At 39.1% G+C, this 18,517-nt stretch overlaps 1 protein-coding gene across 1 annotated transcript in view; it reads left to right on the top strand.

Annotated features, from left to right (window-relative positions):
* Positions 1–18,517, top strand: part of LOC110993646 (probable G-protein coupled receptor CG31760) — a 65,398-nt gene that overhangs the window by 42,926 nt on the left and 3,955 nt on the right. Inside the window, exons 7-8 of the mRNA XM_045632629.1 lie at positions 1,332–1,546; positions 9,820–9,958. Of these exons, the coding sequence (XP_045488585.1) occupies positions 1,332–1,546; positions 9,820–9,958 (354 nt within the window). The remainder of the gene's footprint in view (positions 1–1,331; positions 1,547–9,819; positions 9,959–18,517) is intronic.

The following is an 18,517-nucleotide window of genomic DNA, read 5'->3' as shown; positions in this document are numbered from 1 at the left end:
GCCTTTGATATTGGTTTTTTCTAGCGCTTTGTATTTCGTTACAACTCCGAAGCTACGCTTTGGTGGAACGAATGGAAATTGCTTTTCAAATTTTCTACATTGACGTATTAATTCCTTCCAGATCTTTATTATTTATGGTAATATAATATTAAATATTTTTTTTAAATAAATAAAAAAGTCATATGCCTATTAATTTCCACCTATGTAATACTATGTCACACAGTCGAGGAAAACCAGGAAACCCAAATACTTATCGCGAGTCTCAGGCACAGAAGGGTAATCTGCCAAACCTTGCCTTATAAAATAATTTCTCACCTGATGTTAGGTGATTCCATCGCCCGCGATTAATCACGCTAAAAGACTCAAATTTTACATTTTTTTTTAAAAGTGCGTTGTCGCCTATTTAGCATTGGTTTCCTCTTTTTCTTTATTTTATAAAATTTAGGGCCTGCCCTGAGATGATTACAGGAGATAATGTACCAAAATCGAAAAGTATTGCGTCGGTACTTGTATTTTCTTGTAGTTACTTAATAAAACTTGCTTTCTTATATATGTTTTTTTACTACGTAGCACTTCTATCAAGAACGTATCCGTCAGCCTGTGATCCTCCACTTGAGGTTGTTACGTAATTGATTGATTGAGTATAAGTTATGAAGCATAAATCACTTCACAATTCACGGGTCACTAGAGTTTTCGGTAGTTTATATGACTTACGCAACACGTTTTCCAGACTTTATAACACAAGTTCACTATCATTACGCTATTTTAGGTAACGTACGTCAACTTCTCACAAATGTTTATGCTATAGAAACAGAGATTGTGTTAGAAAATATGTATGTACTGCACATATATTCATTTATTAGCAGTTATTATTCATTTATTAGTTTACCTTAAAGTCATTAATATTACTTGGGGTACTACATACAGTAAGAAAGGATAGAAAAAAGGCAAGGATAGGTTAAAGCCAAATATTTGTTTATTACCTTTTTACATTCATTTCACAAATTACAAAGTTCAATAAAAGTTCTATGCATGTGCATTATTGCATGGTACACCATTGCCGGGTGATCAAAATTGTGGAACCACCTGCCCAATGAAGTATTTCCGAACCAATTTGACTTAGGGTCCTTCAAGAAAAGAGCGTACAAATTCTTAAAAGGCCGGCAATGCACTCGCGAGCCCTCTAGCATCGAGAGTTATCACGGGCGGCGGTATCACTTAACATCAGGTGAGCCTCCTGCCCGTTTGCCCTGTTCTATAAAAAATGTAGAAAAAATATATTTAGACAACCAAGACAGTTCGTTATATATGTGAATTACATTTGTCCACAGGATCTCAGTAATCTTTCAAGTTCGTTCAGCGAAAGCCGTGAAGATATCCGACATGTATCTATTACGTCGAATTGGTGTGATTGTGGGTGTAGCCTGCGTGTTACTGTCTATACGTACACTCGTAGCGCCACCTGCGGTCATTGTGGGAAGGACGAAGGACGACCTGAAAGCGTATCTCTGCAATACAGACTGGTGGGACCATTCATTTACGACATGTAAGATTTATTTATCATTATAACTAGTGACCCAGCTTCGCACGGGTGCAATGCTGATGAAAAGCAGGTTTTTATTATGTATTGTTATTTCCGTCGCTGGAAGGCAGCGTCGCAGCCTGCGTTTGATGCGAAAATCCGTTGCGTAGTTTCAAAGATTTAAGCATACAAAGGGACATAGGGACAGAGAAAGCGACTTTGTTTTATACTATGTATAGTGATTACCAATTAGATAGAATTTTATTTACATATAAATCAGTTGTAACCTTTTTAGGTTTGAGTCACAGCCCATCTGTTTCATAATCGTTTGTAAATCCAAGTAGCCTTCTGTGGCTGACACCCGCCTTTCTTCAACGTGGGGGAAATGTTAAATAGAAAGAAATTTCATTGGCGCACAGCCGGGGATTGAACCTACGCCCTCAGGGATGAGAGACCCACGCTGAAACCACTGGGAAAACATGCTTTAATTTATTTATATAAAAAATTACACAATTATGTATATGGTTTACAGACGCTAGTTCCTAAACTAGGGACATCCTTTAGTTGTGGGTGACCAGATACTTTTCCGTTGTTTATATTTATCTGGACAATATCTGACAATAGTTTATTGTTGTTTGTTTTTAGTCTATTCTAGCTTCAACGTCGATTTATTAATTTTATAAAAATTTCGCTGAGAATATCTTTCGCTACGAGGATGCAATTATTTAATTTAATACCTTCCCTTAAATATATATGCGTATTCCTGATATTCACAAACATTATTTACTCAACTCGGTTCACTAGAACGATAGTGGTTAACGAGAAACTAAGTTGAGTAAATAAATTCACTGTTTCTAGAATGTTTCAACCATTAACTGCTTAATACAGTTAAGATTTATTCAATCCAGAGCTGAGAGCGCTCACAAGAACGATATAGTAAAAGAAATTAATTTTTGTAACAATAAAAATAGTATTTTTTAGATATGTTCTTTGATGAACAATTTTTTCTTATCATTAATAGTTTTCGCAGATCTTTCATCTTTATAATATTTAGAAGTAAAATGTTCTATTTAATGTTGAAGCTAAGAAGACAATGAAACTGCGACAAGACAAGAACTGTAGCCAAAGATAAACAAATAAATAAGATAAATACCACATGTTGCCGTTACGTAAATTCTCTCAATACCAGTATACACCCAAAAATTTCCTATCCAAGAACACTCGATAAGAAGTAGTTTCTTTCATGAATAAAATATTAAAAATGTATCGCGACAGGCAGATATGTATGTTTACGACACTGAGATAAGAACCTGGCATTGCCGCTTGCCAAGTGCGCGTGAATTTTATGAAAATTTCAACGTCGAATCAATATAATAAAGTTGTAACTGATAATTTTTGACTAGTTCCACAACTGCGCGTTTTTCAAGGCAGTTTTAGCCGCGCACCACCACTTTGTGGAACCAGCTGGCCATTTTTCATATTTCAGAACCAATTTGACTTAGATTCCTTCAAGGAAAGAGCATACTAATTCTTAAAAGGCCGGCAACGCACTCGCCCTCTGGCATTGAGAGTGTCCATGGGCGGCGGTATATTAACATCAGGTGATCCTGCCCGTTTGCGCAAAAACTCTGCAACCGACCGTCGTCCCGTGCGGACGTCTGCTCCAGTGCTCTCTCGCTCGCTCCGTGTGAGTCATCGCCGCTTGCCACTGTGTACAGTGCGCACGCGCTCTCCGACTGCTGCCTTTGCCGCCTGCTGCGCTCTCATTGGTCGCTTCGCGCCTTCGGTGGACAACGGGCTTTGAAGGCTGCAATTTATGATCGCGGGTTTACCTGCGGCCGCTCAGATAGCCACCTAACGGTGCCAAACGGTTATCTGTCGGTTAACGCCTTGTGCGGGAGTGTTTTGTCCGGGGTGCAATCACCGTGCCTTTTTCAAGGCGCGTAACAGCCCCTCCGCTTCCTCCAAGTCCTGTTGGCGGCCGGGCCTCTTAGTAGGCACGCGATAGGGAGTAGGTACTCCAACTACTTTCCTAGCAACCGGCTAAAAACAGGTCCACTGTTGGACGGGTCCTGTCACATCCGTAGGGGCTCTATTTACCCAAACTCCTACGGGCTGGTTAGGTCGGTGACAAACCACACCTCCGCTATCACCAGCGGAGACGCATACACGTTAGGGCAAATCACTAGCTTAGGTACTCACTACCAGTAGGCTTAGGTACACACTCGTCGTCAAACTGTTGGCTTCCCGCCTTCAGAATGGCGTCCGAGGACCCACCTGACATGAGCAGTTTAATGCTCTTTTTAAACAATCGTTATCCAGACGTTATTCGGGCCTTTAATGAGTCCGTTGTCGCTGACTCGCCGCGTTCGCCGTCACCGCCGCCGCGTAAGGTGTATAATAAAAATGCCTCCGCGAAGGCATCGCGATTAATTATCGACCAATCCGGTTCTCGCACGCGCATCGATGAATGCGGTACCACCTCACGCACCGACCAATCAGGGTCTCGCTCGCGCTCGCGCTCACCGCTCCGTGCGGAAAGCGTAAGCGATGAGTTAATAAGCCAATCACGGCCTTCGTCGCGCATGTCGACTCAATCCGCCCGGGCGGAATCATTAAACGAAACGTCGTCGAACGAGTCAGACGGCTTCGAAACGGTAGGGCGCAAGAAAAAGCGCTCGGCTAAAGGCGGTCCTCCGGCCAAGAGGCCAACTCAGCCCTCAAGCCCTCCTAAGAGGGATCTTAGCTCCCTTTTATCGGGAAAACCCGCGCCGTCCGCTCCCGCGGACCGTATTAAAACACCGCCGCCCGTTTACATTAGGGACAAGGGTGTATGGCCCGCCCTCTCTAAGCTCCTCGACACTAAGTCGATAAATTACAAAGCCCGTACGCTGCGGGATAATTTATGCGTACAGGTGTTTTCATCGGATCACCACCGCTTTTTAACCTCCCACCTTCGCTCTGAAGGTATCGGAGGACATACTTTCCCCCTACCCGAGGAGCGCGTCCTCAGGGTAGTTGTCAAGGGCATTCCGAAGGAAATAGACTCCGGGATAGTCCAAACCGACTTAGTTGAGCAAGGGTACCCCGTTAGGGAGGTATTTAGAATGCTCCAACGCACTACCAAGGAAGAGTACGATATGGTACTCGTAGTGCTAGATCTCACTCCGAGCGGGAAAAAGATATTCGGTCTCAGAGAGTGTTGCAAGCTCTCCGGACTGAGGGTCGAAACTCCCCTCAAACATTCATTTACACGACAGTGTCATCGCTGTCAACTCTACGGGCACGCAGCCCGTAACTGTTTCGCCAGGGCGCGTTGCGTTAAGTGCTTAGGCGACCATGGCACCGCGGACTGCAAGCGCACACTTCCGTGCGCCGAGCCGCCGGCGTGCGTGCTTTGCGGGCAACGGGGGCACCCAGCGAATTATCGCGGTTGTCCTCGAGCCCCCAAGGCGCATAAGCCGGCGTCTAGGCGCGCGGCGGGGCGTGACGCGGCCCGCCGTGGCCTGGGAGCAAAGCCCACTTACGTGCCGGCCCCGCAGCCCGAAAATAGCCCCTGGGTCAAGCCCCCGGCAACGGAGGGCCCTCCCCAGCTCACGTCAGAGGCCTTCCCGCCTCTACCAACCAAAGCGGCACCTGCGGCGCCTTCCCAGGCGCCAGCGCCAACACCCGCCACAACGGAGAGGACCACCCCTAAGGCGAGCCCTCCTCCTCAAGCCCCCCGCCCTCCCGCGGAGGCATCTGCGGAGTCCGCAAAAGTTCACAGCGCATTTAATCTTGCGCTTAGCGTTGTAGGCGCGTTAGACCTGGATGCCCTGGTTGCATTCCACGAAGCCTATACGTCAGCTAAAGGTGTGAACGCTAAGGTTGACGTCGTTTCTCAGCATGCCCTGCTACTACAATCCGTGCGGCAATTTGTACAATCTAACACACCGAAATAGCTACGACCACGTCTAGGGTCAAGGCTCGATCGCTGTCCGTAGTGACATTTAACGCAAACGGTTTCAAGCCGCAGGCAGATTTGGTCCGAGATTTCCTCGTTCGCCACCAAATAGATATTTTCCTCGTACAGGAAACGTTTCTTAAACCCAGCGTCCGCGCACCTAGATTCGCGAATTACGTCGCGGTTAGAAACGACCGACCTACGGCGAAAGGCGGAACGCTCATCTACTATAGACGTGCGCTTCACTGCTCGCCGCTAGACCCGCCGTCGCTAACAAACATAGAGTGCTCTGTGTTACGCGTGGCTATGACCGGTCATCAGCCGATTATTATCGTGTCGGTGTATCTCCCTCCATCTAAGGACATCCTAGAGAGCGATCTTAGGACTCTGTTTGCGCTGGGCCCCTCGGTCTTATTGGTCGGGGATCTCAATAGCAAGCACGGGGACTGGAATAGCTCAAAAGAAAACCCTAACGGGCGAGCCCTCAGTAGGCTTATTGACGTGCTCAATTTCAATGTCATAGCCCCCATTCAACCGACTCGTCGCGGCATAACTTGTAACGGCCTTCTCTCAACGGACGTCTTAGACGTAGCGGTTCTACGAAACGTAGCACTACAGCCGCGTAGCGTAGAAGTGCTACACGAATTAGACTCAGATCATTTCCCGGTTCAATTTGAATTCGGCCCACCTAATACCCAAGAGAAGAGGTACAAGTCCATTGTCGACTGGCAGAAGCTAGACGAGGCCCTCAAGCCCGTCGAAACTTCTGACCTCTCTAACATCCCCGACGATTTAGTCTCGTCCGCTCACGCGTTAGACGCGATCTCCTCGGTCACAAATTACATTCAGACCAAGGTCGCCGAATCGTCCCGGAAGGTCCCAGATGAGTTCGCTCAACGCTGGGAGCTTCCCCCGGACGCGAGGCGTCTGTTGACCGAGAAGAACGCGGCGACTCGCGCCTTCGCCAGAGCGCCGACCGACGATAACCGCAGAGCACTCCGCGCCTCGCAGCGCCGAGTCAAAGAGCGCATGCGTGAAATAAGAAACGAACGCTGGGACCGTCTTACCAGCGAATTGTCACCTTCGCATACGGCCTATTGGTCTCTCGCGCGTTCCCTTAAAACCGACACGGTGGCTTCTATGCCCCCTCTCAAGCGTCCAAATCTGCCTGACGCATTCGATGACGACGAAAAAGCCGAGTGCTTAGCCGTCAACCTAGTGGAGCAGTGCACGCCGTATCTCGACCATAGCGACCCGGCGCACGTCGAACACGTGAACCGCGAAGTCAAACGCATAGTTGCACTGCCCCTCTCTCCCGAGCCGCTCCCGCCTACGTCGATCGCCGAGGTCAAAACTCTAATCAAGAGTTCACTGCCTCGTAAATCTCCAGGTCTCGACGCCATCTCGAATAAGGTCCTCCGGTGCCTCCCGCCCCATCTGATATGCTTGCTAGTGGCCATATTCAATTGCCTACTCGAAAACTGCACCTTCCCGGCGCAGTGGAAAGAGGCCATTGTCATAGGTATTCACAAACCGGGCAAGCCTCGTAACAATCCCACCAGTTACCGCCCTATCAGCCTTCTCAACACGCTGAGCAAGCTGTACGAGAAGGTAGTGAAAAAGCGCCTCCTAGACTATGCCCTAGAGAAGGGGCTCATCCCCGATGAGCAGTTTGGCTTTAGGCCGGCCCACTCGTGCGTCCATCAAGTCCATCGGATCACGGAGCACATCCTTTCAGGGATGAACAGCTCACTGAAACCGAGAGCCACGGGTGCGCTCTTCTTCGACATAGCGAAGGCGTTCGACAAGGTGTGGCACAACGGCTTGATTTACAAGCTCTATCACCTTCAAGTGCCACTGAGACTCGTGCGTATCGTACACGACTTCTTGTCCGACCGTTCAATTCGCTATCGCGTGGAAGGAACGTTATCGTCTCCTCGTCCAATCAGGGCCGGAGTACCGCAAGGCTCGGTGCTTTCGCCCCTTCTCTTCACGCTGTATACCGGCGACATCCCTAGGGCTCCGAATGTGGAGCTAGCCCTCTATGCCGACGACACCGCTCTCTATACCACTCATAAAGACAGAGGTGTCATCGTGGATAGACTCCAGACCGCAACCACGTCGCTAGGCGAATGGTTCCGGAAATGGGGCTTCCAATTAAATCCCGAGAAAAGCGTTGCAGTTCTCTTTGCCAGGGGCAACCCCGGTGCTAACGCTAATACTCGGGAAAAATTTCTCCTCAAAAAAGAGGTCACCCTTTACGGACAAGCCATTCCATGGCAAAAGTCCGTCAAATATCTAGGAGTCACGCTCGACAGCGGCATGTATTTTCGTAAGCATGTAGCCGCCGTTCGCAAGAAGGCCGCTTTTGTCCTCTCTCGCCTCCATTACCTCCTAAATAAAAGGAGTCACATGTCCCTTAGACACAAGGTAACCTTGTACAAGGCCTGCGTCCGACCGTGCATGACTTACGCTAGCGTAGTCTTCGCGCACTGTGCCCCCTCGTACATCCACCGGTTACAGGTGCTACAGTCGCGTTTCATGAGAATTGCGACCGGCGCACCCTTCTACGTGAGAAACGTCGATCTCCACTATGACCTGGAGCTCCCTACCATAGCCCAATGGATGAAGTTGGCGTCCAAACGCCACTTCGACAAGGCTAAACACCATCCCAACCCACTGGTGCGTAAAAGCATCAATTACTACCCCTTCCCGACTAAAAAGGCTCGTAGGAGGCCCCGACACGTACTAACGGATCCGGATGATCCAATCACAGTAGCTAACGATAAATTAAAAGCCGCCCGCGCGGCCAATAATAATAGCAGTAGCAATAGACAGATTAGGGTAAAAAACCGCCTTCACCGGGGAAGGCGAGGACCTTTACTTCGCACTTCGCTCACTCCAGTGAGCTTCCGTCCTGCCCTTCAGGCCAACAGCGAGATTCCATTCAAAAAAAAAAAAAAAAAAAAAAAAAAAAAAAAAAAAAAAAAAACCCGTTTGCGCCCTGTTCTATAGAAAAAATAGTTTCGCTTTAATATGATTTTTTTTACTTAGCCAGTATTTGGTACTATGCTACCCCATAGTGACTCTGATTTCTCGGAATAAAACCTAAAACTTCTAAACAAAACAAAACTTTTCAGTTTTTCTCTCAAAGTTCAAAGAAGAATCTGGTCAAGCCGTCTTCGAGTTTTGCGCTTAGTTAGGTATTTTGCGATTCATTTATATTTCTGTAGAAAAACAAACAGAAAACATTTTAAACGCGTGATTGATTTATTAGAACATTTATATATTACCTTCATCATATATATGTAAACAATATGTATTTAGAACAAATATTTCATTGACTAACTATAATAAATTATGTTTTAATGGGGATAGCGAACAGGCGACATAGATTATGTGCGGAAAGAACACACCAGGAAGCTTGCAAGTGGGTTGCTGGCCTTTAAAAAATATCCGTCATTTAAATTATCCATTCATGTTCCTTTATTATGATGAAAGTTCTGTTATACATTCAGACATGCGACCTTATGAAATATACAACATTATGAATAAAACCAACGCGATTTTCCATATGGAAAATTCCCCTCACAAAATTGCAATACTGTTTTTACTACCTCATATCATGCATTTCAAGAGACGAATAAATGATATACGCATAGAGGAAAATAAAAAATATTGCGTTGTTGTTTTGTCCTGTATTATTTGTATTGCGTTATGAACCCCTACATTCCCCACATGTCTTTTTATATGTTATAGGAGGTAAACGGGCAAGAGGCTCCCTGATAAGGGATAAACCCATAGACACTCACATGGTCAGAAAGCTCGCATGTACGTTGCGGGCCTTTCAAGAATTGGTACGCTCTCTTCTTGAAGGACCCATAAACCATGAAATCTCTAACCGTTTTAAAAGATCGTGACAAGATGATGACAGCAATCATTCTCCACACACGTCCTAACTTAACACTAACATTTCATATCACATGTAAAATATTAATTTTTTTTATTGATAAACAGGCTTGCTAACGCTTGGAACACTGTTACATCGCTAAAAATAGAAAATCTATAAATACAATTTTAAATGTGACAAACACTTATAACAAGGCAAACATGACATTATTTGACAAAACAAAAAAAAACACTAGTAAAAAAGATAACTTAAGAAATTGACAATTAATTAATCAGTTTTTTTTTTGTTTTAAAGAGCCCTGTAATGGAAAACAGAACAGGGCAAGGACGTCTATTCTTTGGCTATTTGACAACTGAAATCGTAGATGAAGCCGAAACATAAATATTGTGTTAACCTATATAAGAAACCAGATATATGGAACATTTTTGTACTTTATTGTTACAGTGGAAGTGATTTTCCTGGTATGGGGTATCCGTTTGTGTATAATGGTCCGGAAAGCGCCTTCCGAGTTCAACGAAAGCCGGTTCATCTCTATGGCGATATACAACGAGTTCCTGCTCTCTGTCTTCCTCAATATATCAATGTAAGTGACACGTTGTTAATAATGTTTCTAGTATAACGATATCTACTACATCATTGTATTCAGATTTTTCAAAATAGATCCATACAAAATTATAAGTTTAAAGTAAATGAATACCGTAATTTACGTTCAAAAATATATGATGTGTATATTGTTACAATATACAAACCGTAGTGGTTTTCAAAAATAAACTGTAATTTTTTTACGTGTCTTTACTAATCATGGAACATTACTATCTAGATAGTAATCTTCAAAGTAATGATATACAAATTTAGTTAAATCTAGATATGTCAAAAATCGCAAATCTCAACTAAAGATTGCATAGTTCCCAGTTTACCTCATTATCAATGCTAAATCTCGAATTATTATAACTTTAGTTTTTATCTGTTCCTTCTCATAAGTTTTTTAAAAAAGCAATACGGCTTTTAATAAAACGTGTTAGTTATAAGTTAAGTTACATTCCAGGAATTAATGTACACTGGACATGTAGCACTCTTAATTTTTATTGAACATTAAATAAAGAATTTTTGAAATTGAAATTGAATTGATATATGTACAAATGTATAATTTATGTCTAACCCAATTTACCTTCAGTCTTTATTAAAGAAAACTGTACAATTAATACATGAAAAAGCAAATATCTTACTTGATATAAATGCGAATTAATTTAATTATTAGAAATGCTTTTCTGTACATTGGCAATAAAGTTATAATTAAATTACAGTTTACCAAACAGAGACATCATATTGCTATATATCTCGTGATGTAATGTTTCTGTTCATTATTAAGTAATTATCTTAATTTATTTAATACATTTAATTAAAGCGTGTAGTAATTGCAATTCTAAAGTTTGATAAAACTTTAGTAATTTTATCAAACTATCACTTTTTCTTTTTACCTAAAAGTATTACAGAGAAGTGGAAAATAAAAACTATGTCTATATAATGTTTTATCCATTAAGCTATTTAAAATCTATTTATATAAATTTCATCTGAAATTTCAGACTGATATTTAAATAAATTACCCGAGTCAAGATTGAATTTGCTCCAATATCATTAAAAGAAAATCGAAGTTAATTGCTTTCATATTCAGAATTCATAATCTATAAATTGATGATTGAAAATAATGAAATTTGCTTACTCAAAATTAATAATTACGAAAAACATGAATAGCGATTTACGTGTTTTTCGATTAACGCTTTTAAATGGATTCCGGTTTTTATAATGATTCAAAAATCGAACATTAATTACTCTTCTATAGAATGATTGGTTGCGAAATTAAATAGCTTATAGTCGAGACGTCAACGATTGCAGTATGTTAAAATTAATCTAATTTTTGATACCATCGTGCACAGTTTCCGTATAATGACTATTCGAGTATAGGCAAATTAAAAATAAACTAAATCGACTTTTTACTAAAAAAATAATAGAATTCAATTGACATACATATAATACCGATGCTTAATTATTGTTAACATGACGATCATTACTACTGTTATGTAAACATTAATTTAATGTTACATTGAACTCACAATACAAGACCAGTATTGACAGACTAATTTAAATATTTTATCTTCAAAGTAGAATTTATTTTAAATTATTTTTGAAAACCATTGAAAACTCTTAAGAGTGATATAGTAACATCAGCAAGACATATTTATATTTACAACATATATTTTAGTGCTTTAATTTAAAAATAGCTTAAGGATTTTTTGACATATGTTATTACTTTCATATCCGTAATAACTTCGGAGCTGGCTACCATTAAAGTATATGAGTAGCTCTTATTACGTTTTGATTAAAAATTTGAAAGTTCGCTAAAGTGCTACCCCACACAGACCGTTTACTTTTCCGGGATAAAAACCTAAGTACCTGCTAAAGAAAATTATTTTATACTAATTTTCTTTCATACAATTGAAATTATCTGTAAATTAAAATATAAACTATACATATCGGTCTAGCCATTCTCAAGTTTTAGTAAGACAAACTAATAGAAAATAATTTTTCTATATTACTTAAGGCGAGATTTACAGACAGCGCTGAGTGAGATGCTAGCGTAAGAGTGTTGCATGACTTTCTCGCATCTCAGTCTCACACAAACTCATATAAAGTCTCGTATAAAACGACAGTTCTAGGATTGTTCCCTTTTTATACTAAACCTGTTTGCACTGTAAAGTTTTTTAATATTCATTTATCTTAAGTGCAGAAACGATACAATATATAAAACAGCTCGGGTTCAGGCTTTAGTATTATATATTTATTTAGTTTTTTTAGAATTCATACTTACGGAAGTAATTCAATACTGAAGTATTTCCGAACCAATTCGACTTAGGGTTCTTCAAGAAGAGAGCGTACCAATTCTTAAAAGGTCGGCAGTGCGCTTGCGAGCCTCCTGGCAGTGCGAGTGTCCATGGGCAGCAGTGTCACTTAACATCAGGTGAGCCTCCTGCCCGTTTGCCCCCTGTTCTATAAAAAAAAATATTTGCGAAGCGAATATACAATATAGAAAGGACAATATAACAGACTGGAATGTATCCCTTGAAAGCGATAAGATCGCCTTCTTTCCTGCCTTTAATTTTGTCAATTATATTATAATACAGTATACAACGCAGCGTTTATAAATATAATAAATAAATAACAAGTTCAATTTTCTAAATTTGTTTTGTAATTCGTTATATCTTGACGCGCAGAACATCAAAATTCTGAGGATGGACAAAACTAATATTGAACAATAATGTTATATCAAGTTATATGAAAAAACTTCGTAGCCTAAGAAAATACAAGTGCAGACTGAAAGCCAGCTGATGGAAATCAAGAATTTTTGCACTTTGGCGTGATAAAAACCTGAAATTATTGGTACATAACATCAGGTTCTGCCCGTTTGCCCCATGTTCTATAAAAAAAACATATTACATTAATTTAAATTTTTGAAGAAGTCTGTTTCACTTCGTTCATCGTTACACTTTTTAGGTCCGGCTTAAGTATTTGGCCTGTTTCTTTTTATGTTCTTAATTGATCTTGTTGTTCATATATTTCGTATAATCTACGATTAAAATATCTTTCTTACAAATATTTTTCATTCATGCAAAGAAAAAGTCATGCACGCATTTTGCCTTTGTAAAATTGTCAAATGTCTAATCCAGCTTTGCTAAAATTAACAGTCTGTAAATTAAAAATACAGATACTGTTATTGGGACCTGTGCTTTTCAACGAAATTGAGTGTGTATTTTTGTAAAAATATTTTCCGCCATACGCAAAGGTTTAGCTTTGTAGAATCGAAGCTATACACTATGGAGATTTAGATTTTAATTAAAAACAAATATTTATTGAAAATAGTACTGGACAATTTTTTGTCATATACGGTGATTTAAAGTTTTAAAACAAAAATCCGAAAACCCAAATATGTCTAAAGTTTATTACTATCGTTCACTGATTAATGTAGATTTTCTGATTTGGTGCATCACCTCCTTTTTACAGCGTATTAAGGACATTTATAACGTTTAAAGTGAATGAAAAATAAAATCTACATAAATAAAGAATTTTTACCCATGCATATGTGAACACCATATATCAGCTAAGGCACCGTTCGTGCCAAAACAACTATCGTGGGCGATAGTGCGTTGCCTCATTTAAAGTTCGAAAAGCCAGAAACCTGCACTATTTGAAATTCTGGTACTTTTCCTATGAAACCTACTTTAACGGCTACGGACGTCAACTCTGGCCTTGGCTAATCGAAAATTGAAAATATATCTGTTAAGAGAGCGCTACCTGCTTAATGTGATCCCGAGATTTCTGTTTTGCACACCGTGTTGGACATAGTATTGTCATTTATTAACATAACTTTTACACATTTAAAGAAAGACACTTGTAAACTTATAATTATTTAAACATAATTTTAAAATTACGTTTAAATAATTATAAGTATATATTATATAGTTTACAATAATACATAACTTCAATCCGTTAAAAAAGTTGTTTTTTAAAGGGTCATATCCTTTTTCTTATAAAAAAGATCATCCAACGCCGTCGACTTTTTAGTTAAGGTTTAAACATAAGCAAGCTGATTTCCTCACGATGCTACCCTTCATCGTACGAAAGTTTTAAGTTGTCACTTTAATTTAATTTCGCCAGTTTAGCGGACGATATTTTATGTCGTAAAAGCTTTTATTTTAAACTACTGTATGACTCTTACGGTTGTAGCGAAAGCCTCAATGCACAACTGAGTATGGCAGTTAGGGCTGCCACTATTTCATCATTTCGCCTGTTTCTTGAAGGTAACCAGCGGACAACAAGGATCCTTACTTGCTACGGTCCTGGCATACCTTTTGCTTCATGCACTTACATGATATTCATGCATGCTAGTACCTCCTGGATTTGGTTCAAGTATGTACAAGGATTACCTAACCCAATTTCATCATCCAAAATTGCTTTGTAATAAAGCATTCTCTTTCAACCCAGACTGCTTATATCACTGACCACCTCATTTGTTTTCCTTTTGCGCTCTGGTGCTTAGACGCAACGGACGTGTGATAGGTTATCTTCGATTTTTGTTTTTTAAACTAAGAACCCTTGTCAAGAATATATTCTATAGTGTCTTCATTTTGATTTTTACTTATTTTTTTTTATTTATTTATTTCCAGTAAATTTTCCTATCATAACAGTTACAACTAATGCGATAGAATTCCATTATATTACCCACACCAACTAACCTACATACAAACATTAAAAAATTAAACTTAAATTCCTAAATCTTATAACTAACAGTATAGCAAGCAACTCTTGTGAACTCAGCCAGCGTACAAACAAATAAGTCCACCTCAATGGAAATTTTGTTAATGATCTGTATTGCTCGCGTGGCGCTTTGCTAACCAAGTTGGAATGTGCGCGCGGTACATCCAAAAGCTTAGACGTAAGCCTCAGGTTTCTACTTGGTACCCGTAGACCCAGTCTCTCCATTATATCCGGATTATGCACCCGACCCGTAAGTATTTTAATATATAAACTGAAGAAACAATATGATAATTTTCGTGAATTAACTTTAAAATTTGTCATCAGTCAGATAAGCTACACAACAACAAGTATTTCTTTCTTGTCATTAGTTTCTTCCAATTAACCAATGGATGTATGGCTTAAAGCACTTTTTAGATTTAATTTATCATTCTACGTTTCTTTAAAATATTATTTAAATTATGCTTCTCAAAAATGTTACTTTTGGAATACCTCCATATTAACTAAAAACGACAACCCTAAACTTTCAAGTATCTATAAGCACTGGTGCGTGCGCGAGGGTTTGACAAAGTTATACATGTCAAGTATATATGAGTGCTGCTCTTGGTAGCAATTATGATGTATAACGATAAAAGTAGAGTAACTATTGCCTTTTTTATTATATATATATTACTAAACTAACATTTAAAGCAGAGAATATAATAGCAAAATAAAAACTCAAAATTTTAAATCATTTATTTATGTAGATAACACAATGAACACTTATAATAATATAATATAATATATTTATTTTATTTCTCACAAAAACATATACAATAATTGTCATTCTTCTTTGGAGCACTGCTATTGCTTAAGTGAGACTGATGCATGTTAAAGGTTGTACACCTGCGTTACAGGTCATCAGGCCTCCACCACTTCGGATCGACAAAATGATTAAATGTAAAGAATATACAATTATATTAATTATAAGGAAACCACATGGTGTATGCGTGTATGTTTGTGTATGTGTGTGTTAAATAATATACTTATGAACGTCAAAAAAGAAATATATATTAAACTAGCTGCCCACTTCTTTTGCAAAATAAATTTTGTAAATAAAGTTGGACCAGACTGCTCACGGTGTACCAATTTAATTTAAAATCGGTTAAGTAGTTTAGGAGTCCATCGCGGACAAACATCGTGACAGGAGATTTATATATATCAAGATTTAAAGCTAAATTTACGTGTATGTCTTACGATACGTCGTTGATTTGAGAACTATTAGAAGCAATAAAGACACGTGCGGACTGAAGACCAGCTTTTGTAAAGCAATTAGTTTTCAATAAGTTGGCAAATAAGGCTCAAAATATCCAGTATTTTGAGTCATTACGTTAATTTAAATGATTTAAGAAGTTGCTTTTTTATAGTTTACTTTGTTTACGTAGCACTTAAAAGTACTTAATAGAATCGGCATACTTCTATATTTTGGTCATATATTTTGTATTTTTTTTTTGTTGTTTGAATAAATCGTAATTTTTGCTGTCACATTTCTGTTTTGCTGATTTCAATTAAATAACTATGAAACTATTGATTGATTCTTGATATACAATTTGACTGATAATGAAAAATCGAATTTCGAAATTCTCTTGAACGAACAAGTCGTGAATATTATGTTCTTTGCAATTACAAAGTAGTATTGATAATCACAAAGCTCAGGAAAATGGCTTTTAATGTAACATTTTCAACAAAATGTCAGAAACAAACGCTACGTTTAGGATAGCTAATGGCCAGGGCTTTGTTATCACGGGATCTTTAATACAATAGGTAATTTGTTCTCTAACAAATTCTTACAAAATTTGATAGATAAAGTCTTCATGGGTCTATTGATTAGCTCTCGATCGTGAGGATCAATTCCTGACGAGGCCAATAAATTAAAATTCCCCATACTGTTATAAGAAACTTCTTTACAATGAAATCCACCAAACACTGTACTTGAACACTCGTGCCGGTCCTGCTTTTCCTTCAAAGTATGAGAATAATGGGTAAGTAACTTTTTGTATTTCCGTATTAGGCCTTGAGTAGCGACTAACTTAGTTTAAGTAAGTACGCTTTATCCACTCATGTATCCAACATAATTTATTCTTGGTTCTGTGGGCTACAACGAGCTAAGAGTACGCAGAGAATTCGCGCTTGTCATGTACTTAACAAAGTTGTTACATGGCAAGGATAGTAATTCGGCAGTACTTCAGTACCTTAGCTTCAATGTGCCTGATGGCTACGTCATAAAGCGGCATCCTCCACCGTTACTTCATGTGCCCACAGCTAGGAACTAACCTCCTGCAAAGGGCACATGTTATTCGGTGTCCTAATTTACTTAACGAAATACATAAGATATCGGATCTTTTTTAATGTCCATTGAGGTGCTGAGCTGAGCTGGCAAAAGTAATATTATTTGTTAGTTCCTACAGTTAGTAAATTTCTTGTATTTTGTAATTTCATATGTTTTTCTTTTTGTGTTTCGTATGTAAAGTGTATTATAATTGTCCACTCGTGTCAATTTAGGGTCACCTGTTAAGGCAGGAGTGTTTTTATAAATAAATATATATTTTTACGATCTTGTTGAAATGTTTAATTGTTATTAATTTGACTAATTTACAAAACATTTATTTACGCAGACAGCTAACCCATCTAATATTAAGTAAAAAAGCAAAATGTTAAAATAATTGGAATCTCCTTAACACCAGAATTCTTTGGGTTAATAATCTATGCAAACTTTTCATTAAATTCAACCCTTTGAAGTTCTTAATCGTCCATGAATAACAAACGTAGAGTCCAAAATTACCAAAAATTTCTCAAGAAATCAACCGTCAGCCCACTTGCTGGTTAATTGTTTTATTACGAAACTCTTCTTGGCAATTAAAATAATTGAATAAACCTAACCTATCAACCGTAACAAAGTGGTTTTATGACTTTATAATGATTCGCATTATTGCACTGTAATTTTGCACAGAGCGTTATCAAGTGGTTTCGACAAGCGACTCTCATCCTTCAGCGGTTCGTCTCGTTCGAATGTTCTGTGCAATGGTCTTTGTCCACATTTATTCGTAACTTTAAAAGGCCGGGAACCTAACGGGATTTTAAACGAACTCGTGAGCCCTCTGGCATTGTCCATGAACCTCTTGTTAATTATACCATGGGTATATCTATAATATATCTTTAAAAAAATGCGCGTAAAATATTCAAGATTTTTAAGAATTATACTCTTATATCTAAATGCGTTCTCATTCAGTACACAGTTTTAATAAGCTAGCGGCACCCATCAATCATTTCGTAACAACCAATATCGGGCCGAACAAATATTTCCAATGGGAAACAGGAAGGTTAATTATTTTTATATCGTCAATGAGAAGCTGTCGTTAAGAGGCAATCCATCATGGAACCAATATGATGTTATGATATACGATATGATTATCTAGTAATGTAGTTTCGTTTATTTTTATTAATTAGTAATCTTAGGCTTATTTCCTACATACCTATACATCGATCTAATGTCGTGTTAGTTAGTTTTTAGTAGCTTCGTGCCAAGCTTTTTTAGTAGAAGTATTAATAAAATCCGCAATAACTTCCAAATTCACAAAAAATACTCAAATTGGTCCAGTCGTCTTCGAGTTTTGCTCTTTATATTTAGAGATGCATTTATATTTATGAAGATAATCTATTTTTATAAAGGCGCGTCCACACAGAGTGAGAAATCTCGCAGTTAGTGTGGACGTGCTTCGGCCGAGGCAAGCGCCCGAGCCATCGAGTGTTGGCTTGTTGATTTTCTTATTCGTTTGCCGCGTGTACTCTAGAGGCT

The sequence above is a fragment of the Pieris rapae genome, chromosome 20 (assembly GCF_905147795.1).
Source record: "Pieris rapae chromosome 20, ilPieRapa1.1, whole genome shotgun sequence".
NCBI classification, from domain to species: Eukaryota; Metazoa; Arthropoda; class Insecta; order Lepidoptera; family Pieridae; genus Pieris; species Pieris rapae.
The sequence above is the reverse complement of the archived record's forward strand: the minus strand, read 5'-3'. Positions and strand labels throughout refer to the sequence as shown.